At 42.0% G+C, this 25,219-nt stretch overlaps 2 protein-coding genes and 1 long non-coding RNA gene across 3 annotated transcripts in view; 2 read left to right on the forward strand and 1 right to left on the reverse strand.

The window, feature by feature from the left end:
- LOC138960883 (PI-actitoxin-Afv2a-like) overlaps positions 1-3,914 on the forward strand; it is a 4,009-nt gene extending 95 nt beyond the window's left edge. Inside the window, exons 1-3 of the mRNA XM_070332519.1 lie at positions 1-39; positions 911-947; positions 3,649-3,914. The exon at positions 1-39 is cut by the window's left edge and continues 95 nt beyond it. Coding sequence (XP_070188620.1) covers positions 1-39; positions 911-947; positions 3,649-3,818 — 246 coding nt within the window. The 3' untranslated portion in view covers positions 3,819-3,914. The remainder of the gene's footprint in view (positions 40-910; positions 948-3,648) is intronic.
- LOC138961133 (mucin-2-like) overlaps positions 1-25,219 on the forward strand; it is a 198,846-nt gene that overhangs the window by 24,391 nt on the left and 149,236 nt on the right. The gene's annotated exons all lie outside the window — the stretch shown is intronic.
- On the reverse strand, positions 13,474-14,780 carry LOC138961893 (uncharacterized). The gene is made up of 2 exons (XR_011454337.1): positions 14,702-14,780; positions 13,474-13,778 (listed from the first exon to the last, which is right to left on the reverse strand). It is a non-coding gene; the product is annotated as an uncharacterized lncRNA (long non-coding RNA).

Below are 25,219 nucleotides of genomic sequence, written 5' to 3' on the forward strand. Positions count from 1 at the left end.
TCGACAACTATCACCGTGTTCTCCGTCTTTGTTCTGACCGTAAGTACGACTTTAAGAATAAACTAGTAGCGTAAAGCTTGATAAAAACATTTAGTCACTCTGTCGGCTAAAACGATTGAAACCGAATAGTCTGGCAGGCAAAACAAAAGAGTGAGCGAATGAAAAAACAACATATCGCAACTGTCCATATGGACTACTCAGGGCCGGACCCAGGGGGGGGGGGGGGGGGTTCCAGGGGTTCCGGAACCCCACCCCTGGAAAACGCATGTACCTTGCTTTGAGTGGGTTTTTTTTTGGTTTTTTTTAATAAATTTTGTGTGTGTCTCTAACAAATTTTATTCAATGTGAATTCCGATGAGAAAAAGGTACCCCCCCCCCCACCTTCGCTGATTTGCCCCCCCCCCCAAAAAAAAGGAGGAACCCCCCCCTTACAACTCATTTGGTCCGGCCCTGCTACTTAGTCAAGTAGTGAACTAAGTGAACGAATACAGCAAAGACGGCATGTAAAGGAAATTACATGAAAGCCATGATTAAAATATAAGCTGCAGATCTCTTTCGTTTCAGGCAGAGCTTGATGTTTTGCATATTTTGTGAAACAAAAAATTAGTAAGATAAGTTATTGGGAAAACAAACCCACAGTTACAGTTACTTATCTTCGACCCAGCGATCTTCCAAAAGGACAGACAGACAAACACTTATAATACAGAAAAGAAAAAGAAAATCTGACAAAATGTCCAGTAACTCGCTTCTGTCTTCTTGATTGCTACCATCATTCTTTCTTGTTTGGTTTTTGTTCAGTTGCTATGAAGTGATTGCTACGCTTTCTGAGAAACTTGCATAGTCTCTGATTATCGTTATTAGAATAGCGTACAGCAGGTCAACAATAATATTTTTTCTTCTCCTTTTTCAGCTGAACGTCTTGAATACTCAAGCCGTTTCTGCCGCAAGTAAGTATATTTAACCCACATTGAGCATTATTTAGAAACTATTGACATTCAGTAAACCTTCGCCCGACCGGGTTATCGATTACACACGGATAACATTTTTGTAACAAGTTTCTAACACAGTGTGACATTATACATATTTCTACTGGCAAACGTAGCACACATAGTAAACGGTGGTGTTCATTTGAACACTATTGTTTAGTATGTATAATAATAATAATAATAATAATAATAATAATAATAATAATAATAATAATAATAATAATAATAAATGAGCATTTATATAGCGCAACATCATAACTTTACAATTATGCTCTTTGCGCTTGACACATTTAAAATTAAAACACAGTTATACAAGCATTTACATCTACATTCATAGTCAACAACGCTTAATTAAAAGCATACACCATCAAACATACATTACAAAAGATTCTTCCACTAACTAAGTAATAAAAACATGAATAAAATAGGTAGTAAAAAACAAGGAAATACCAGCTGAATACCCTTAATCAAACAGAACATGTTATCAACAATGCTGAAAACAGTCCTAGATGTTTATATATATTATCACTAAAACAACAAATACACTACATGTAGCCTACTGATGGACTGAGAAAACAAAATCAGGGGTTGTATTTCTTGAAGAGGTGCGTTTTAAGGGCTCGTTTGAATGCTTGGGGTGACTGAGAGTGGCGGATGTGAAAGGGGAGAGAATTCCATTGTGTGGGTGCGCAGAAAGTAAAAGTGCGTTGTTCGTATGTTTTGGTTTTGGTGTGTGGAATGGTAAGGATGCGACAGTCAGAAGAGGCACGGAGTTGTCTTGCTGGAGAATAGACGGTGAGGAGTTCAGAGAAGTAAGCAGGTATGCTACTTTTGCTAGTATAAATATGTTCTGTATCACACTGTGTTCAAAACTGGTTACAGAAATGTGTTCAAAAGTGGAACACTTGTGCTTAGAGTGTGGAACAAAAGCATTCTTCCACGTTCACGCATGTCAAACAGAAATAGCTTTGCATCTTCCGGCGTACATTGAGAAATTAGTTTTATTCTTTTTTTTTCTGTTAAGACATGTCTATTTATATCGCGTTGACAAATGTGACTCACACAGAAAGACAGGCAGACAGACAGACACAGACAGATACACAGGCGGACACACAGACACACACACAGACCGAATGACAATATTTTAGATTACTTGATATACATTGTATTGTATAACCATGCTCTGATCTATATCCCATGTATTTAAGATGGAAAGGCTGGTGCAATTAGGTGAATGTGTTCGATCTAATTTCATTCACTTTATTCAGAAGCACAGTCTCCCTGTAAAGGATTCAGCTCTCAATCTATGACGGGCGAAGCGGCGCAGAGGTAAGACGACGGCCTCCTAATCGGGAGGTCGTGAGTTCGAATACCGGTCGCTGCCGCCTGGTGGGTTAAGAGTGGAGATTTTTTCCGATCATCCCAGGTCAACTTATGTGCAGACCTGCTCGTGACTTAACCCCCTTCGTGTGTACACGTAAGCACAAGATCAAGTGCGCACGGAAAAGATCCTGTAATCCATGTCGGAGTTCGGTGGGTTATGGAAACACGAAAATACCCGGCATGCCTACCCAACTAAAGCGGAATGAAGCTGGCTATGCTCTCAGAGTATAGTGTGGGGAACCCAAATGGGCAAACGAGCTCACACGTCACCAGAATTTCTGGAACGCTGAAGAAGCTCCCAATCTGCCCAGGCTTTTACGTGGAAGATACCCCCCCCCCCCCCCACCCCCCCGGCAACAGCAACAACAACACAAATTGAATCAAATGATTAAACAGTTTCAAAGGAAAACCGGCCTGGATGCTCTCTGTGTAGAGTGAGAATGTCTTTGTGGACTCATTTCTAAAAGTCAACATTGTCATACTGACAAATTAATTAAGAGACCAAAAAGCAATGTACTCACGTTAAAATGACGAACACGGAACGAATAACAGCGACGTTTCGACCTAAGGGTCTTCTTCAGGCACAAAAACACAAAAATACACACACAAAAAAGAAGAAAGACGATAGAACAGATAAAGAGGAGAATAACTGACAAAACAACTGCACTGCACAAACCAACAAATTGTCTTTGTCATTTGTTGGTTTGTGCAGTGCAGTTGTTTTGTCAGTTATTCTCCTCTTTATCTGTTCTATCGTCTTTCTTCTTCTTTTTTGTGTGTGTATTTTTGTGTTTTTGTGCCTGAAGAAGACCCTTAGGTCGAAACGTCGCTGTTATTCGTTCCGTGTTCGTCATTTTAACGTGAGTACATTGCTTTTTGGTCTCTTTATTGTTCCCTCTCACGTGCAGTCGCCATTGTTTAATACTTTCGACAAATTAATTGATGAAACATTTTCAACTGTGCGCGGGAAGCAGAGTGTTGATTGCTGATAAGTTTAGGGATGGTCTCGTACCTTGAAAAAGCCTGGCTAGATCTTAAATTGTGAGCAGAACTGTTTTCACAAAGAAGGATCGAGTGAACCTTCAACCTGATTCAATCGAATCGTCCTTCAATCTGCTGTCAACAGATCCATGTTCGCTTCCCAGAAAGGGTGTACCTTCAACCTGATTCATTCTTATCTTCCTTTGATCTGTTTGTCAACAGATTCATGTTCGCTTCCCAGAAAGGGTGTACCTTCAACCTCATTCATTCTAATTTTCCTTCAATCTGCTTTCCACAGGTCCGGCATGTTTGCTTCCCAAAAAGGTCGGGTTCTGCAAGGCAATGTTCCGCAGATTTTACTACGATGTCAATAGAGGGGGCTGCTTCAAGTTTTTCTATGGAGGTTGCGGATCGAACGGAAACAACTTTGAGACCCAGCAGCAATGCATGAACGCCTGCGGGCCATAATCGTTGTATTGTGAACTACCCCATTGTAGTGGAAGAGTGCTTCCCCTTTGACTAGACACAATGGCGAAGTAAAACGTGCAATAAAACTTGAACTCACTTGATTGACTTGTGTATTGTATGTATGCATGCTTTGTATGTGCATCGATCGTTACATGACACACAACATACCAGTAATGACGGCTACATTTCAACATGCCTGGTGACAGTGAGCACACACGCATGTGACCGTCGCTTCTCGGTTTTAGAACTACATTTGTCTCTTCTGTGATTTCTTGTCACGGGGGCCCGGGTAGCTCAGGTGGTAGAGCACTGGACTTATGATCGAAAGGTCGATGGTTCGAATCCGGGCCGGGACGGACACGGGTCAACTTTATGTGCAGACCCAGAGACGGTATCCATCTCCCACCCCCGTGTCACCACAATGTCACGTTAAAGATCTTGGTCATTCTACCATAAGTGCAGATGGCATGATACCACATAAACACGCATACATCAAAAGCCGTGAGGGCGTAAAACTCGAATCGTATAAACCAATTCATGTCCAATGTAGGCAATTAAGACCTGACGGACAATAAGCCCCTTAAAATTTACTATTTCTTGTCAAGCAGGGTAGTTGCAACTTTTCTGAAGCACAAACATTGTGTTGCGTTTGAGTATCTGATAAAGAGAGGATTATGGTTTGCCTTTTTCTTTATTTTGCATCCAAGCACACACTGGCACACACACACACACACACACACACACACACACACACACACACACACACACCACACGAGTACAGACTCATGTACGCGCTCGCACACACACACACGCACACACACACACGCACACACACACACACACCACACGAGTACAGACTCATGTACGCGCTCGCACACACACAGACACACACACACACACACACACACACACACACACACACACACACACGAGTACAGACTCATGTACGCGCTCGCACACACACACACACACACACACACACACACACACACACACACACACTCACACACACACACATACACACTAACAGTAACACTAACACATGTGCCCAAAATACATCAGAAATTCATAATATTCGGCACAAGGATACACATGTATTATATTTACAATCATATAGAACGATGTTTTGACAACAGACTACAGTTGAATTTAAATTAACTATTGAAATGAATATGCGGCAAGATATTCATTCGTCCTTGTTACAACTTACAACAAATAATTAAAATTCAACTGTAGTTTTTTGACATTAGATTCACTTCCCCTCCCTCACTAGACCCATCCCCTCCTCCCCTTAGCATTAGATTCACTTCCCCTCCCTCACTAGACCCATCCCCTCCTCCCCTTAGCATTAGATTCACTTCCCCTCCCTCACTAGACCTATCCCCTCCTCCCCTTAGTATTAGATTCACTTCCCCTCCCTCACCAGACCCATCCCCTCCTCCCCTTAGCATTAGATTCACTTCCCCTCCCTCACTAGACTCATCCCCTCCTCCCCTTAGCATTAGATTCACTTCCCCTCCCTCACTAGACCTATCCCCCCTCTCCATCCCTCTCGACCCATAAGTAATTAGTAGTGATAAAGGTAGAATTTATCACTCTTGCTCCTTATTGTTCGTCCTGATTGTATTGTTTCGTCGGGGCTCAGTTGCTGCGCTGTGCGGTAGGCTAGCCCCTCAGCCCAGGGCCTGAAATCGGGCGCCACGGCAAATAGCGAAAAGCAATAGCTTGCTTACCAACCCACTCCTGATTTGATTCTCGTAGGTTCACTATCCACTTTATCTTTCAGTTTTGGGAAATTAGGCGCACCAACCAAACTCAGGATAGTTGCCCTGCACAGGGATTTCCTCACGAAGAAGGTCGAGTACGAGACAGACTCAAAGTTGAAACTTGAGTTGAGTAGCCAAACTGACGAATGCTTACGTGTTTTGAGCAAAACCCACACATGCAGGCCACAAGTTGATTTCTGCTTGGGTAGTATCATAGAGGGCCGTATAAAATGTCCTATGAAGCTTGGATTTGAAACATTTTGAGCTTCCAGCTCAAGGCGCGGCTTCCGATGATAACATTCAACTGCGCATGCGCCAGTGTCTGACACGTCCCCCCGCAGGCCACTGGCACTGACTGGTCTAAAAATGTGGAACAGGCACAGGCACCTGACATTGATAAACCGACAGACGCGACCATGTTTTTGTTTGTTTGTTGTTGTTGTTGTTGTGTTTTTGCTTGTTTTGTTGTTGTTTCAAGTTCAAATGATGGGGCCGGTGTGGAGGAAGGTGTGCCGTCAAAAGCTACTAATTTAAAGTGTGTGTGTGTGTGTGTGTGCAGTGTGCAGTGTGTGGGTGTGTGTGTGTCTGTGTGTATGACTTGGGGTGTTTGTGTGTGAGAGAGAGACAGACAGACAGACAGACAGACAGAGAGAGAGACCGAGAGAGCCTCGGAGAGAGAGAGAGAGAGAGAGAGAGAGAGAGAGAGCGAGAGAGAGAGAGAGAGAGAGAGAGAGAGAGAAATAGGGAGAGAGGGGGGGGGGGGGAGAGCGAGCCTATTTGTCCTTCGCTGGGGGTATGCAGTGCCTTGGCATTGCACTTCTACTTAATTGGTGGCCGTTTGCATAGTTGAAAAAGAGTAAAACAAATCTGACGCGCTTAACTTAGCAATAAACACTAAACCTCGACAGTGGCATAATCCAGTACTACGTAATTTCTTTCTAAGCTCTCTGTCTCTGATGGGTTGCATTTGTATAACGACATCCGATAAAGTCTACCAACTACATGTAGCAGCTGCGGAAACTGTTAAGAAACTTAAAAATCGTCCAAATGAATGAGTCTGCACCTGGGGTCATTGTGAACCTGAATTTGCCTGACCTAATCCAGGCAAAGCAAGAAAGTAGTACAACGTAATTCCTTTGTAAGCCTTCTGTCTCTGACGGTTTACATTTGAGTAACGACATCCAATATCGTCTACCGTACTACGTAATTTCTTTCTGAGCTTTCTGTCTCTGACGGTTTACATTTGAATAACTTGCGACATCCAATAACGTCTACCAACTCAGTAATTCCTTTGTAAGCCTTCTGTCTCCGACGGTTTACATTTGAATGACGACATCCATTATCGCCTACCAACTACATAATTTCTTTCTAAGCTTTCTGTCTCTGACGGTTTACATTTGAATAACGACATCCACTAACGTCTACCAACTCCGTAATTCCTGTCTAAGCTTTCTGTCTCTGACGGTTTACATTTGAATAACGACATCTAATAACGTCTACTAACTCTGTAGGCCTAATTCCTGTCTAAGCTTTCTGTCTCTGACGGTTTACATTTGAATAACGACATCTAATAACGTCTACTAACTCCGTAATTCCTGTCTAAGCTTTCTGTCTCTGACGGTTTACATCAGTAATTTCTTTCTAAGCTTTCTGTCTCTGACGGTTTACATTTGAATAATGACATCCAATAACGTCTACTAACTCCGTAATTCCTGTCAAAGCTTTCTGTCTCTGGCGGTTTACATTTGAAAAACGACATCCAATAACGTCTACCAACTCCGTAATTCCTTTCTAAGCTTTCTGTTTCTGTCGGTTTACATTTGAACGGCATCCAATAACGTTATTTCATACATTTAGTCAAGCTTTCAAACTCACAGAATGATAGAACAAGATAACAATAAAATGTACTCACCAAAAAACAGCAACAAGAACACACAAACAAGGAATATAGTTTCGACTTCACACGTCTTTGGCTCGAAACTCGCATCTGCTGGTCAGCGTGCATTCCCCTCCGCGGCCCCCTCCGTCTGGAACTCCCTGCCGCTTGAGCTTCGCCAGAGCCCCTCTCTTGACGCGTTCAAGAGTAGGTTGAAGACCCAGTTCTTCCCGTAGCTGGCTGCGACTTTCATGTTCGACAGTGATGTGTTGTGCCCCAAAAGACATTCTTGTGCTGTGCTCTGTGAGAGGTGTTTTCTTTGTGTTTGATATTATTTTGTTTGGACCTAGCTATTGATGTGTACATTGTTGTTAAACAGTTGTTTGTTGTGTGTTTATCAGGGTTTGCTAGTGTGTGATAGGGTTTGTGTCCGTCTGTAGATGTTAGTTTCTTTGTTAGTCCTGTGTTGACAACTCTTCGACAAGCGCTTAGAACTGTACCCACGGAATACGCGCTATATAAGATTCATATTGATTGATTGATTGATAAACAGACCGATGCAGGAAAAGAGCGACGTCCCAGCGAGCAAAGCACTCTGGCAACGTTTCATCAGCGATATTCTGGTACTCTGGCTGCATGGAACAGAACAAGACTTGGACAACGTCTAAAAGTACATCAACAGCTTCCATCTTTCTTCTTTGTTCTTCAGCGTTCCAGAATGTTCTGGTTACGTGTGAGCTCGTTTGCCCATTTGGGTTCCCCACACTATACTCTGAGAGCATAGTCAGCTCACTCCGCTTTCGTTGAGTAGGCATGCTGGGTATTTTCGTGGTTCCATAACCCACCGAAATCTGACATGGATTACAGGATCTTTTCCGTGCGCACTTGGTCTTGTGCTTGCGTGTACACACGAAGGAGGTTAAGTCACTAGCAGGTCTGCACGTAAGTTGACCTGGGAGATCGGAAAAATCTCCATTCTTAACCCACCAGGCGGCAGCGACAGGGATTCGAACTCACGACCTCCCGATTAGGAGACCGACGACTTACCACCACGCCACTGCGCCCGTCATTTCCAAAGAGCATCTGGTTGAATCCACCACTTTTTGTCCGAACGCGTACACATTATTTGATAAGTTACCACCTTATACATGTAGTAGTCATTTAATCGAATTTTCTCTAACCGATTAAAAAAATATTGTGTGTGCGTGCTTGTGTGTGCGTCCGTGCGTCCGTGTGTGCGTGCGTGCGTGCATGTGTGTATGCGTGTGTATATGTGGGTGTGTGTTTGTGTATGTGTGTGTGTGTGTGTGTGTGCAGTGTGTGTGTGTGTGTGGGTGTGGGTGTGGGTCTGTGTGTGTCTGTGTGTATGACTTGGGGTGTTTGTGTGTGAGAGAAAGAGAGAGAGAAAGAGAGAGAGAGAGAGAGAGAGAGAGAGAGAGAGAGGGGGAGAGAGATAGAGAGATAGGGGGGGGGGGGGGAGAGCCGATTTGTCCTTCGCTGGGGGTATGCAGTGCCTTGGCATTGCACTTCTGCTTAATTGGTGGTTTGCATAGTTGAAAAAAGAATAAAACAAATGTTACGCGCTTAACTTGGCAATAAACACTTAACCTCGACAGTGGCATAATCCACTACTACGTAATTCCTTTCTAAGATTATTGTCTCTGATGGGTTGTATTTGTTTAACGACATCCAATATAGTCTACCAACTACATGTAGCAGCTGCGAAAACTTTTAAGAAACTTAAAAATTGTCCAAAGGAATGAGTCTGCACCTGGCGTCATTGTGAACCTGAATGTGCCGACCTAATCCAGGCAAAGCAAGAAAGTAGTTCAACGTTATTCCTTTGTAAGCTTTCTGTCTCTGACGGTTTACATTTGAATAACGACATCCAATAACGTCTACCAACTCAGTAATTCCTATCTAAGCTTTCTGTCTCTGACGGTTTACATTTGAATAACGACATCCAATAACGTCTACCAACAGCTGCGAAAACATTTGTCCCGTAAAAAAAACGCCGAGGTGCGTTAAAGTTCCCCTTGGTTTGTCCCTGTCAACTTTTGATAGGCATACATTGTACTACGGTGCAAGCCCCTGGAGCAATTTTTTGATTAGTGCTTTTGTGATCAAGAAACAATTAACAAGTGGCTCTATCCCATCTCCCCCCTTTCCCCTATCCCATCTCCCCCCTTTCCCCGTCGCGATATAACCTTGAATGGTTGAAAACGACGTTAAACACCAAATAAAGAAAGATCTAGCTGCCCTGCCGAAGTGTTTCTTCTCTATAAAGCTGAAGATGCGTGTGTGGATGTATATGAGACTGGCGAACATGAGCATTCACAACAAAAGGCAGCACGCGGAATATAGTAGGCCTATTTTTTGTGAGTGAAACATCATTTTTTGTGGAGAAAAGATTACATTTTGTGATTAATAATTTGTTTTTTTGAATAAATATTTTGTGATGAATCAATTATTTTTTGTGATAAAACATCTATTTTTTTGATGAAAAAATTATATGCGCTTTTGATATACGTGTATATTTAACGTTTTTCGTGGTTGCTGCTCAGTTTTGACACGATAAACACCAATTTATCTTAGTGACCTTGACGTTCAACGTAGACACTTCTAATATGACCTATGTATCAATGTTGGGTACTAAAGTGCTTTTGTGTCAGAAATGTTTCAACATTTTACAGAAAACTTGCCAAATAACGACACCGTCGTTTATATCGATACAATCAGCAATAATGCAGGCAGTCCGTTCTGTATAATTATGACATTTAAACAAGTCACGTAAAGCAAATTTAATCAAGCTTTCAAACTCACAGAATGATAGAACAAGATAACAATAAAATGTACTCACCAAAAAACAGTAACATGAATACACAAACAAGGAATATAGTTTCGACTTTACACGTCTGTGGCTGGAAACAGACACGCAGGACAAGCCGCGCGACATCCCAGCGAGAAAAGAACTCTGGTCACGTTTCATCAGCGATATTCTGGTACTCTGGCTGGAAACAGACACACAAGACAAGCGCGACATCCCAGCGAGCAAAGAACTCTGGTCACGTTTCATCAGCGATATTCTGGTACTCTGGCTGGAAACAGACACACAAGACAAGCGCGACATCCCAGCGAGCAAAGAACTCTGGTCACGTTTCATCAGCGATATTCTGGTACTCTGGCTGAAAACAGACACGCAGGACAAGCGCGACATCCCAGTGAGCAAAGAACTCTGGTCACGTTTCATCAGCGATATTCTGGTACTCTGGCTGGAAACAGACACGCAGGACAAGCGCGACATCCCAGCGAGCAAAGAACTCTGGTCACGTTTCATCAGCGATATTCTGGTACTCTGGCTGAAAACAGACACGCAAGACAAGCGCGACATCCCAGCGAGCAAAGAACTCTGGTCACGTTTCATCAGCGATATTCTGGTACTCTGGCTGGAAACAGACACGCAAGACAAGCGTGACATCCCAGCGAGCAAAGAACTCTGGTCACGTTTCATCAGCGATATTCTGGTACTCTGGCTGGAAACAGACACGCAAGACAAGCGCGACATCCCAGCGAGCAAAGAACTCTGGTCACGTTTCATCAGCGATATTCTGGTACTCTGGCTGGAAACAGACACGCAAGACAAGCGCGACATCCCAGCGAGCAAAGAACTCTGGTCACGTTTCATCAGCGATATTCTGGTACTCTGGCTGGAAACAGACACGCAGGACAAGCGCGACATCCCAGCGAGCAAAGAACTCTGGTCACGTTTCATCAGCGATATTCTGGTACTCTGTCTGGGAACAGAACAAGACTTGGACAACGTCTAAAAGTACATCAACAACTTTCATCCAACGATCAAATTTACTTTCCTCGACATGATCCTCAAGTTAAAATAGGATACACCCAGAATAACATGCAATGCAAAGAAGACAGACGCACATGCTTATCTGCACGACGGATCAGGTCATCCAACACAACCCAAGAAGAACACACCATTCAGCCAGTTACTTCGCGCAGTGCGTCTATGCTCAAGGATTAACGATTGTAAAGTCCGTTGTTTGGAGATTACCACCCGTTTCCATCACCGAGGCTACTCTCAACGGTCGTCCAAAACATGCCTTCCATCTCTCCCCTAATCTACTCTACTATAATATCCAAGAATTGATGTAAGTGTGTGTGTGTGTGTGTGTGTGTGTGTGTGTGTGTGTGTGTGTGTGTGTGTGTGTGTGTGTGTGTGTGTGTGTGTGTGTGTGTGTATGTGTTTATGGTGGGATAGCTCGACTCCCGCGCGAAATTTAGCGCTTTACTTGGACTCATAATTTTAATTCGACGTCCAAATAAAACACGTCTTCAAAATCACTCCAAAATAATTATGGAGGCTTGAAATAATGTGTAATACATATAAATAATTGAATTTGCCTACATTTTCACAATTTAGCAAAATGTCGGGATATAACACACATTGTGTTACTTTTTGTGTTTTGTGTTTGTCCGGATACAACCTGAGTAACAATCCCTGTTCACACACACTTTTTTTTCGCAGTTTAACATAATATGAGGTTGTTTTATTACTATGACATGAGCAAGTTGCTTTTTAACTATATTTTGAATTTAGAACAGCTATATTTTAAATTAAAGCTAATATTTTTGTTGTTTTTATGTTTGCTGACATATATTGGATTTTATGCTTTTGTATCAGTCAGATTTTGTAAATCAAGCTCAGTTTTTAGAAAAAAAATCTTCTCTTAGAACTTTGATATTAAAAAAAAAGTAAATGTTGTGGTAGTAGTGGTTTTTGTTGTTTATTTTGTCCTCCAAGGCTCCATATTCCTTCAAAATACATGTATTATCATTCTGCTACTATGTTGTGCTGGTTTCGTGTCTAACTTACACCAAAAAATGTAAGTAACCTGTACTTTTTTTTAAACACTTTTGCCTTTAAATCATACCCTAGCCTGTGTATGCTACAGTGGAACCCCTGTCTCAAGACTTTATTTTAAAACATAAGGTCATAACATTTATCATATATTCGGGATCAGCTCGTTACTCCCCCGGCTCTTTCTTTCTTTCTTTATTTGGTGTTTAACGTCGTTTTCAACCAAGAAGGTTATATCGCGACGGGGAAAAGGGAGATCAAACACCTCAGAGCTGGAACATTTCGTTTTTGCCGCATAACATGAAGATTTCGCCACTTTGATGCATCCACTGATAGGAAGTGTTAAATATATGCTATTCTATCATCAGGAGTACATATTTCATCTATACGGGCCTTATATTGTCCGTTTTGCGAATTGCGTCAGAGCTGGAACAAACCTAAGCTCCGCCCATTTTGCTATTGCTCAGAGCTGGCACATCGATTAAACTAGTTAATTAATTTTGAGAGAAATCTAGAAGCAATCTGAAAAATGTTTTGACGCCAAAACATTGCTTTTACATTGGCCCAGCTCCCCATTAGGATTTGGGTGTTCTGTGTTAGTCTGTATCGAGCATAACCCCGAACATGCGCACAAATCTCCACTTTTTGACATAAATGATCAATTATTGCGATATATATGTTCTGCGCGATGTTAGAATCCGGTTTCATTCTAGAATGGACCGGGTCCAGGTTGGAATTCTAACCCTGCGCAAGTACAGGGGTGCCATTCTAGAATGGTACCCTTGTTGCTGGTCCATTCATCGCGAGAGTGAATAAAGGGGGCCGTAATGTTTGTAGGTAAGACAGAGTTGTCTTCCCTTGAATTATCTCCACCTGCACCTTCCCTTTGATAAAATGGGGCTGATTTGTCTACCCCTGAAAAAAATCCTTTGGCGATCTTGCGATGTCATATCATGTCAAGAAAGTTGACACTCCTGAGTACGCAATAAACAAAGGCAGACCATAGCAAGGGGGACTACCAGGGCGGTAATGTTTGCAGGGCAGTTGTTTTTGTGATGAGAGCCGGTTGCGGCCGCTTGCAATGTCAGCGCTGTCTCCCTCTCGGAAATGTCCGGTTTTTTGACAATTTTTTTGACAGACAGACAGACAGACAGACGGTCAGACCGACTAACCGACAGACAGACCAACAGAAGGACAGAGTGAGTTATAGAGCTGTTGTCACAGGTTTAAAAAAAAGTTGACATTAACAAAAACAGAAATCAACAACAACTTTTGTCTGGTTTTATAATATTATGGGAAAACATTGAAAGCAATTCATAGTAGTAGTACTACCACAACAAATACTCTCAAAGGGGAATTCCATGCCTAAAAGTTTGACAGTTTTTATTTAATCTATCAGAATCCCTACCTTCCAAACTGTGATATGCCCACGTTTCAAACTCCTACAACCCTGCATTACTACTACACAAAAGAACAAAGTTCCAAGAATTATATCCTGGTGCACATGATTTATTTGTAGAGGAAGTACCAATCATTCAAGAGAGTTCACTTGATTTACAAATGGATTGGAGGTCTGTCATTTCCAAGCAACTGAATTGTAGCTTAAAATCAGTGAATACCCTTTATTTCTGACCAAGCCTCATTGCAATGACAGTCAATTAATTTTTCTCTCCAAAATCACAACATTATACCATGTCATACTTTCAAATAACCTCTAATTGCCCTTGAAAAAAATACAGGCTCCTGACGTTCTCAGTGCCCAGTGACGGCAGAGATTGACGAATTGCAATTCAACCGTGTAGCAAGATGACACCACTTGAGCCAGAGGTCAACTAATGATTAGTAATGACATTCCAATTCACAGCATCTTGATTGACAAGCTTGATTTTCCGTAATAACTGTGGAAAGTCAGAATTTTCAAAAATTTTCCCTGAAAAGCGGCATAAATACTCGAAGCTCAGCGTTCACAAATGAATCAAATGAAAGAATGAAATCGATGATTAGATGCCACAAGACCTTATGTCGAAATACAAACGCCAGTTATGGGATGATATGTCATTTTGGAGAAAACAGAGACGATTTTCTACAGAAACTAGCCTCGCCTTTGCCGATTTTCGTGGGCCCACCGCAGCCAATTGCTTTCGTTGTGGTCGGCGCTCATAACGAGGGGTTTGCTATGGCTGCGAGTCTTGTGGTCAAAGCAGCACCGTTCTTAAGAGGCGCATGCCTGATAGAACGTTAAAGCTAGTTAAAAAAATAAAAAAATAAAAAAAAATAAAAAGCCTTTCCCTCGCTCAAACTTTATAGTCATATTATATATCGATACAAAGCTAAAGACTTTATCTTCACAATCCAGAAGACCAACTTCATGTATATGAATAAGATTAAAAGTTACAAGCGAGATCGGCAAAACACTGTCAGTCCGGAAATTTCCGTTCGTAGCGGCGATAAGTGCTGAGTGTCTCTCAAAATCGTAATCACTTTCAGAACATCACAATCCCAATTCACGATGTCTTTGAGTAAAGTGTAAAAAACCCGAAAAAAAACCCCAACCAAACACACAAAAAACAAAAACAAACAGAAAATCCACATTTGTGGCTTTGGCTGTGTGATAGTCTAACTGAAATGACTATTCCAACTTGGACCCAAATTCCAACCTTGCGCACGGCCGATTCTAGAATGGACCAGCAACAAGGGTTTCATTCTAGAATGGCACCCCTGTACTTGCGCAGGGTTAGAATTCCAACCTGGACCCGGTCCATTCTAGAATGAAACCGGATTCTAACATCGCGCAGAACATATATATATATATATATATATATATGTTGTAGCCCAAGTAGAAAACTTCAGGCCATGTGAGTAAAATATACATGTATGTAACAGATGGGCGGTGCCTGTTATCGTCCATGTGGTTTTGATATGAAATAAAATATTTATAATTTTTTATGAGTTGTTGAATGATATTTGGATTTTTTTTTTTATCATCGTGATTCTGTGTCTCTGTCAGAAAGATGCCAAGTTCGACAACCGTTGTCGGAAAATATTTCTCTGTTTAACAACGGTTACTTCCCGTTGTATGAGTGTGTGTATCTGTAGTCTTTCTCTCTCTCTCTCTTTGTCTTTCTCTTTCTCTCTCTCTCTCTCTCTCTTTCTCTCTCTCTCTCTTTCTCTCTCTCTCTCTTTCTCTTTCTCTTTCTCTCTCTCTCTATCTCTCTCTCTCTCTCTCTCTCTCTCTCTCTCTCTCTCTCTATCTCTCTTTCTCTCTTTCTCTTTCTCTTTTTCTCTCTCTCTCTCTGATGCGCAAATTGCTCCCATCTTGCTCTATGGCTCAGAACTATGGGGATGTTTTGACTGTTCACAGATTGAAAAGGTTCACATGTATGCCTGTAAAAGACTACTCGGGATCTCGTCAGATGGTGTATGGGGAACTTGGAAGATGCACTTTGTCAATCCTAGCAAATATCCGAAGCGTAAAGTACTGGTTGAGACTTAACACTATGCCGGATTCGAGATATGCAAAGATGTCATACATCATGTTAAAAAACGCAGTTGAAAGGGGAAAACAGAATTGGGTCTCACAAGTTAAATGCCTCCTTTGCATGAATGGATTTGGAGATGTGTGGTTGAACGGGTCTGTAGGTAGGGAATGTGCGTTTATTAGAACATTACAGCAACGTCTGCAAGACTGCTTTGAGCAAAACTGGCACTGTAAACGGCTTGATACAAGTGTGAGATTTGATGTATACATGATGTTTAAAGGAGAACTTGAAAAGGAAAAGTATCTGGGTGTCATTGAAAACCAGTACATACACAAAATGTACACAAAGTTCAGACTGGGCATTGCACCATTGAAGGTAAATAAACTGCGCTATAATCCCGAGTGCGCTGAATCCAGAAATTGTACATTTTGTAAATCAACTTAAGAAAATGAAAACCACTTCCCAGCTTACAATGCAATCCGTCAAAAGTACACTGATTGGTGCTTGTTTTGACCTTGACCAGTTCTCCAACTCATCGTTGTGTATTTTACAGACTGACAACAAATTACGACTGATTGCATTGTCAAATTATGTGTTCTACGCGTTTAGACAAAGAGAAAATCAATTGTGAAATAGACCGGTATGATCGTACAACCCAAAACCCTTGTCTTCATCTTACTTATATTTTTTTCTTCTCTGTTTTTACTTCTTGTGCCGCTAGGTGTTGATTTTAAGTTGCCTTGCTTCCGGACGGTCAAGTCCACTTTGTTCACATGCTAACTATTTCTCCCCCTTGTACATACACATTGTGTTTGATGCAATAAAAATTCGCCTTCGCCTTCGCCTTCTCTCTCTCTTTCTCTTTCTCTTTCTCTTTCTCTCTCTTTCTCTTTCAACTCCGGAATTTCACAACTGCGAGTTTTTAGTTTTCAGCCCCAGTAGCGGCCAAGCTTTTACTATTCTACTGCGGCTGGTAAGGCTACCCACTGCTTGTTTGCGATAATAGTAATGATGAGTCACGCTTCCGATTGTTTGGCTTTGTATAGTGGTGGTGGTCACTTGTGTTGTTGGACCACCACCCTTTCTTTTCTTTCTTCTCCCCCCCAACCGGGTGAGATATGTGGAACACAATTAAACCACCTCCTCCTCGTCGTCGTCGTCGTTGTTGTTGAAAACCAGTAGAATTCTTGTGTCAGGACATTAATGTATACCAGGGAAGGTAACTTCGCCGCCCAACACCACCCATATCAGTCATCATCTCAAACAAAAGTTTTAAAAAGACGAAGAAGAGCAATTCACACTCAAGAAATTTACAACAACTTTATTTTAGACTCGAAATCAAAAACGAAAAATAACCAAGAATATGAACGGGAAATACCCCACACAACATTTGAAACAAAAAAGAGAAAGAAGAGAGAGAGACAGAAATAAATTACAAGAGGAAGGCCGGAATTCTTTCTTCCCCGTTTATTTTTTGTGTCGATTTCTCGTGTATATGATTCTGACTTCTCTTTTGTGTGTGTGTGTGTGTGTGTGTGTGTGTGTGTGTGTGTGTGTGTGTGTGTGTGTGTGTGTGTGTGTGTATGTTGGTGGCCAAACTCGCTTCAAAGAATTTTAAAATAAAGATGAACAATGCTCGAAACCAAAAACGAAAACCAAGAATCGGAACGGGAAAAACCCCACAACATTTGAAACAAAAAGAGTAAGAAGACATCACAAGAGGAAGGCCGGGATTCTTTCTTCCTTCCCTGTTCATTTTTGTGTCGATGATGTTCTTGTTGCGTCAGGACATTAATGTATACGCGGGGATGTAACTTCGCGAAATGAAAAATAGTCATCTATAAATGATTATTTTCAATCGAGAAACAAAGTGATGAGGATAGGCCTATGGGTTTGAATACGGTTGTCCCCTCAGTGACGAGGCTACCTTTCAATTTCTTCAGAACACCCCAGCGTTGATGTTTCCCGTTCACTGTTTCTGTGCTGGGAAGGACAATAGTTTGTTAGAACGGGGGCCGGTGGTGTCAACTGACGCGGCGAATGTTTCTCCCCCAAGCCGCTTTAATAAGCAAGCTGCGACTGAATTGGTCGGTGTTCCATAGCGTTGATTTCTCTTCTTTCTCGAGCACAATAGTTTGTTGGACCGGGGCCGGTGGTGTCAACTGACGCGGTGAATGTTTCTCCCCCAAGCCAGCAAGCTGCGACTGAATTATTCGTGTTCCATAGCGTTGATTTTTCTTCTCTCTCTTTCTCTCGCATCCCAAGCATGTTTAGTTGATATGAAAAGAAAGGTAAGGGAAAAAGCAGGAACGATTCTTAAATTCACACACAGGAGAAAAGATCGGGGACGATTCTTTCTTAAAAAAAAAACCCCACGCAACTATACAGTTTCTGTTCAGGTAAAATAACGAACGAAGGGGAAGAATATTCATTTTCTCTCTGCACACGGCCGCGTATAATAGTAACACCAGCTGTTCTACCGCGGATCTTAATCTCCTGAGTGGCCTGCGAGCGGCGAGCACACGCTGTTATTACGCGATACCCCCACGTCAGCGGGCTGATACTATACTCTGCTCTTTTTTTCTGTCTGCGGGGACGAACTCACAGAATGAAACTGAACGCAATGCAATTTTTCAGCAAGACGGTATACTCGTAGCATGGTCAGTCCACCGCTCATGCTCATGGCAAAGGCAGTAGTGAAATTGACAAGAAGAGCGGACAACGGGGGTAGAAGATTATTTCTCTGCCGGTTTGTGCATGGTCGCGGTGTTGAAGTCAAAATCTTTCCCTTCCCTCTTCTTTTTATATTTAGTCAAGTTTTGACTAAATATTTTAACGTAGAGGGGGGAATCGAGACGAGGCCGGGGTCGTGGTGTATGTGTGTGTGTGGGTGTGTGTGTGTGTGTGTGTGTGTGTCTGTGTGTGTGTGTAGAGCGATTCAGACTAAACTACTGGACCGATCTTTATGAAATTTGACATGAGAGTTCCTGGGTATGAAATCCCCATACGTTTTTTTCATTTTTTTGATAAATGTCTTTGATGACGTCATATCCGGCTTTTCGTGAAAGTTGAGGCGGCACTGTCACGCCCTCATTTTTCAACCAAATTGGTTGAAATTTTGGTCAAGTAATCTTCGACGAAGCCCGGGGTTCGGTATTGCATTTCAGCTTGGTGGCTTAAAAATTAATTAATGACTTTGGTCATTAAAAATCTGAAAATTGTAAAAAAAAATAAAAATTTATAAAACGATCCAAATTTACGTTTATCTTATTCTCCATCATTTGCTGATTCCAAAAACATATAAATATGTTATATTCGGATTAAAAACAAGCTCTGAAAATTAAATATATAAAAATTATTATCAAAATTTTTTTTTCGAAATCAATTTAAAAACACTTTCATCTTATTCCTTGTCGGTTCCTGATTCCAAAAACATATAGATATGATATGTTTGGATTAAAAACACGCTCAGAAAGTTAAAACAAAGAGAGGTACAGAAAAGCGTGCTATCCTTCTTAGCGCAACTACTACCCCGCTCTTCTTGTCAATTTCACTGCCTCTGCCATGAGCGGTGGACTGACGATGCTACGAGTATACGGTCTTGCTGAAAAATGGCAGCTACTTGACTAAATATTGTATTTTCGCCTTACGCGACTTGTTTCTTCTTCCAAAAATCAACCCACACAAAACAAAACAAAACCACACACACATGAAAAACTAGAATTATGACAACGAGTCATGGGAGGAAGAGCTGCAACTCCGGAATTTCACAACTGCGAGTTTTTAGTTTTCAGCCCCAGTAGCGGCCAAGCTTTTACTATTCTACTACGGCTGGTAAGGCTACTTACCCACTGCTTGTTTGCGATAATTGTAATGATGAGTCACGCCCCGCGTTGCTGCTATCAAAGATCTTGTATGCTACTGCTACGCTAAGATGTTGCACTGGAGCCGTTTTTGCGCGTTCGCTGCTAGCTGCGGTGCCACGCCCCTTGGCTTGTTGGGCTCTGCTGCCGCTGATAAGATCCCTATAAGTACCTCTCCCAATTATAGTACTTTTCAGCAATATTTACAGTTTCAAATTGTTAGGATAACTTCTTTGTGATTTTATAGAGGTGTTCTGGGGAAACTGAAAGGTAGCCTCGTCAGGGGATAACTATTCAAACCCGTATCCTCATCACTTAATTGTTTCTCGATTGAGAATAATCATTTATAGATGACTATTTTTCATTTCCCTTGTTTGGGTGTATTTGTGTGTACTGTCCTCTCAGTGATTGAGGCTTATGTAAGGCTTGGTGATTATATAGTACATCGTGCCTTTAACGGGTTTTTTTTCCGTATTGTTGTGTGTACTGATGGTACAGGTAAATGTGGGGAGTGGTGTGGTTGTTTGTTCAACCTTCTCATTAATTTGTCTGTGTACTGTATGTACAGGTTGACAGGGGGAGGGGGTGTGTTGGTTGTTTCATAAGGTGGTTTATAGGGGGTAACAAATCAAGGGTCTGCACAGGATGTACTGACATGCTGACCGGTCAACTGACAGGTGCACAGACCGAACTGCTTCTTGTTCACAAGATGCACGAAGGTTGCAAGGAAGGCCTCATCACCCCAAGCATTTCGCTCGTCAGTGCTGTGACAGTCATGGAAAGTACATGCAAGCTACACAAAGAGAGAAATATCCACATGCGGAAAGTGATGACCAGGATGGCAATATTGCTCAAAGAAAAACTTGGAGACAACCGCCTCGCCTGTCCATTGACAGAAAACGCTTGTCCTCTCATGACCCTCTGTGGCGTCTGTACCTCAATATACGGCTGCACTTCACCCTCAAAGAGAGCTGCAGGTCTTTCGGGGAGATGTCGAAAAGTCAGAACAGAAAGGTGTTGAAAGTGTCACACCAGTGACACAAGAACACAAAAGCACATCAGTCACATATGGGGGACAGTAGATGTGGGATAGGTTTTTGTTTTGTTTTGTTTTGTTTTCTAGTGGATGTGTGTGTGTGTGTGTGTGTGTGTGTGTGTGTGTGTGTGTGTGTGTGTGTGTGTGTGTGTTTTGACATTGACGCCCTCAATACTGGTTTGTGACGTCTCTGTTGCTGTTAAAATTGACAATCTCTGTGACAATACTCTTGACTGCAACTGACTGAGACAAGTGAATTGTCATACAGGTCAGAAACAATGATAAAAACCTAACCCAGAACTTCAAAGCCAGACAATTTCAGTGAACTACACATTGTTCTAATTCAATCTAAAATCTAAAATTGTCTGACCAGTTTACTCTCCCTGTCTTTTTCTTGTGAGACAGTTCTACCTGTTTATGATATATATCATGTGTGAATGTTGCCTCGAAGTCGAACGATCCAGCAAACATACTGATGTAAGTACATTTTGTTATCTTTGAAAGTGCATGTTTTGTAAGGAAATAGCGTCCATTTATATTGCAATAACCCTTCTCATTAACAGTCTTGACACTACGCCGCGTGTTTATAAATAATGCCATTTAAACAATCTAAATAAATAGTCAGCGCGCATAGCTCTCTGCCTGGCTCAGCCAACGATAAGGACACTTTTGCGATAAGAGCGGAGCGCCGCTACCGCGCGTTTCCAAAAGGGCTGTAAGAGGCGTAGCATACAAGATCTTTGCTGCTATACAGGCAAATCTCCCGCTTGTTTGGCTTTGTATAGTGGTGGTGAATGTTTCTCCCCCAAGCCGCTTGAGCAAGCTGCGATTGAATTATTCGTGTATAGCGTTGATTTCTTTTCTCTCTCTCATTCTCTCTTTCTCATTCTCTTTCTCTGAGCAATGTGCACTAAACGAGAGAAGTTGACCCCTACTACGATTTAGACGAATGTTTTCTCTCTCTCTCGCATCCCAAGCATGTTTAGTTGATATGAAAAGAAAGGTAAGGGAAAAAGCAGGAACGATTCTTAAATTCACACACAGGAGAAAAGATCGGGGACGATTCTTTCTTTAAAAAAAAACCCACACAACTATACAGTTTCTGTTCAGGTAAAATAACGAACGAAGGGGAAGAATATTCATTTTCTCTCTGCACACGGCCGCGTATAATAGTAACACCAGCTGTACTACCGCGGATCTTAATCTCCTGAGTGGCCTGCGAGCGGCGAGCACACGCTGTTATTACGCGATACCCCCACGTCAGGGGGCGGGCTGATACTATACTCTGCTCTTTTTCAGTCTGCGGGGACGGCGGGGGGAAACACACTGCCTTTGTTGTTTTTCATAGATAAAATAATATTCCCAGTTGCAACGCTCTTGATCTCATCGCATATAGTCTAGTGAACACAGTTTACATAGACACCAAACACTCCTAGAGAAATGTGAGCGTGATTTGCACTAAGCGGCCCCGTTATAATAATGCATGCATTCTACATGATGTCTTCCAGTACAGCCACATGCACCACACAACACAAACTATGATGCAACTATTTTATACCTTAGTCGCCCCTGTGTCCTCCTCCGAAAGCGGCGTATGGCTGCCTTAATGGCGGGGTAAAAACGGTCATACACGTAAAATTCCACTCGTGCAAAAAACACGAGTGTACGTGGGAGTTTCAGCCCACGAACGCAGAAGAAGAAGAAGAAGCCCCTGTGTCCACTTATGGAGCCGAGGACGGTCTGGTTCCCATCAGCAATCAACATCCAAAACGAACAATCGCTACCCGACATATTCGATAAGTGTCTATCGAATAATCTACCCCATGAACAAGTGCATTTAAAATTCAGTAAACGCCTTCTTGGCTGTCCACAGTAAAGCAATGAACTTGCCAACGCTAGCAGAGCTCGGGCAACTCCCTGTGGGTATAAAACTAATTGAACAAACAATAAACTTCTGGACCCACATCGTTGAGTCAGAAGAAAATTCATATTTACGACAGGCTTACGCTGACATGATCGACAGACCACAAGCGGACAGCTCACCGCAATGGATACATTTCATTCGAGCGGCGGCAATCATAGGTAACCTCGGACTGGACCATAACTGGATACTTCAGTCAGCAGTCCAAAAGAATGCGCTGATGAAAACTCTACGACGAGGACTAGAATACGAATACGTACGATTTTGGCAAGGAAAGAAGACTGAGGGCTCAAAACTTGAACTGCAATACTACAACACAATTACTGACGGCGATTACGACTGTGAAGCATACTTGACATGTGTAACCAACCCCAAACACAGAAAAGCTGTGTGTAGATTGCGTATTAGCGCTCACGATTTAAAAATCGAAAGGGGGAGATACACAAACACACCCAGAGAGGATAGAAAGTGCACCGTGTGTGGCGTGATTGAAGACGAGCTCCATTTCCTGAATAGTTGTACAAGATTTCATGATCTACGCTTGCAGCTTATGGAACATGCACGTGTTAATGCTCGAAATCCGAGTCAGCTGATGGCCGCGATGCAAGACGTACCGATACAGCAACAACTTGCTGAATTTGTATACAACTGCATGATTATACGGAATAATGACATAACTACAGATACATAACAATGTTGTAATCACTGCTCCATGGACGATATTTCTTCTTGTCTTTACAAATATCCACTTCGTGTCTGATAAACCCTTTACTGTGTTTTTATGACAATTAAATGAGTTCTGAGTTCTGAGTTCTGAGTTCAAACAACAAGGACTAACTTACACCCATCATGTTATGTGGTGCATGTAAGATTTTTGATAGAAGATGATCACTATAAGTACTAGCAGGGGACTACAGCTTTCGACGAATCACTCACTGAATTGCCGTGAAGAACACCGCGCCTGATTAACGCTGTGGAGATCCGGGGGTCAATAAAGCATATATTAACTTGTTTCTGTGTTTGGGGAGAGAGAGAACATGTCCCGTTTAGTTGCGGCTTGAAAACAAAAAGAAAACAAGTCGCGGGGTAAGACGAAAATACAACATTTAGTCAAGTAGCTGTCGAACTCACAGAATGAAACTGAACGCCAATGCCAATTTTTCAGCTAGACGGGTATGGTATATTATACTCGTACTATAGCATCCCGTGTCAGTCCACCGCTCATGCTCATGGCAAACAAAGGCAGTAGTGAAATTGACAAGAAGAGCGGACAACGGGGGGTAGAACATTATTTCTCTCTCTGCCGGTTTAAAGTCAAGAGAGCAATGTGTTGTGCTACCGGGGCGGGGGAGGATCTGTGGTGAAAACTCCCCTTCCTTTTTTTGTTTTGTTGTTGAGAAATCTGCATGGTCGCGGTGTTGAAGTCAAAATCTGTCCCTTCCCTCTTCTTTATTTCCCTGCCGGTTTGTCAAGAGAGACCAGCCGGCTCTCTTTCTCTCTCTCTCCTTCCAATTTCATTTCAATATTCTGCCTGGATTTGAAATGGTGGCTGTGTGTGTTGACAAAATAATTACTCACTTTTACGACAGAAATGTGCGGACGGTCCCCATGATTTTCTTGCCGCAAGCCAAACAATCGTCAAACATGTCCGAGCATTTTTCACAGGTGAGAAAATGTCCGCAGGGTAAGAAAGTAATACCACTGTTAGCTAGCTCCACTTTTAAACAAGCTCGGCAGAATTTACGGTTTCTCAAGTTCTGGTTTTCTTTGGCTAAGAATCGTACGCGTTCCAGTTGTTCGCGACGATGACGACGGCGTTCTTCTTCTTCTTCTTCTTCTTCTTTTTCTTCGGCTAAGTACAGTTTTCTTGATAATTGAGCCTGCTTTTCTGGACTTTGTGCGATCTCATAAGCTGCGAGATAAAGCTCTTGGACACAGACGAATTCCTTTTCTCCATCAGTAAAATCCAGGCGTCGATTTTCGATAACTTGCATGACTATTATATGTTCTGGAATTCCCATTTCACAGACTGCTTCTGTCTTTGCTGATATTATTGCTACGCTGTCGACCTTTTTATTATTTTCTTCTTCAAGTTGTTGGTCAGTAGTAGTGTTCGTTATCCTCCTCGTACAAAAATCCATGATCTCACAAGAAGAAAAAAGAAAAAGTGAAATTTTGGTCTCGCCGATCTTTTTCTCTCTATATATATATACGCACACAAAAGCAGGAAAATGAGTGTGTTGTTGTTTTGTAGTTCAACTCCTTTTTCTTTTTTTAAGTCGCGACTGCGATCTGACAAAAGCAATGGTTTTTTGTTTTGTTGTTTTTATAAAGAAGAAAGTCTTGCCACCACCTAGAACAATACCACCAATAACTGGAATGCCATCACACAGACTTCACGGCCGTTCAATTGCTGTCTGTCTTTTACCACCACCACCGCCGGGTGATATGTTTTTTTATAAAAGCTTGAAGCAAAAAAAAAAAAAAGCCGTCAACTTGTTTTGCTCTAAATATAGTCTGATTCTCGTATAGAGTGTAATCTCTCAGAAAACCTGTTATCAGGTCCAAAACGGTATGTAGTATC

This window comes from Littorina saxatilis, linkage group LG3, assembly GCF_037325665.1.
Source record: "Littorina saxatilis isolate snail1 linkage group LG3, US_GU_Lsax_2.0, whole genome shotgun sequence".
Taxonomy (NCBI): Eukaryota; Metazoa; Mollusca; class Gastropoda; order Littorinimorpha; family Littorinidae; genus Littorina; species Littorina saxatilis.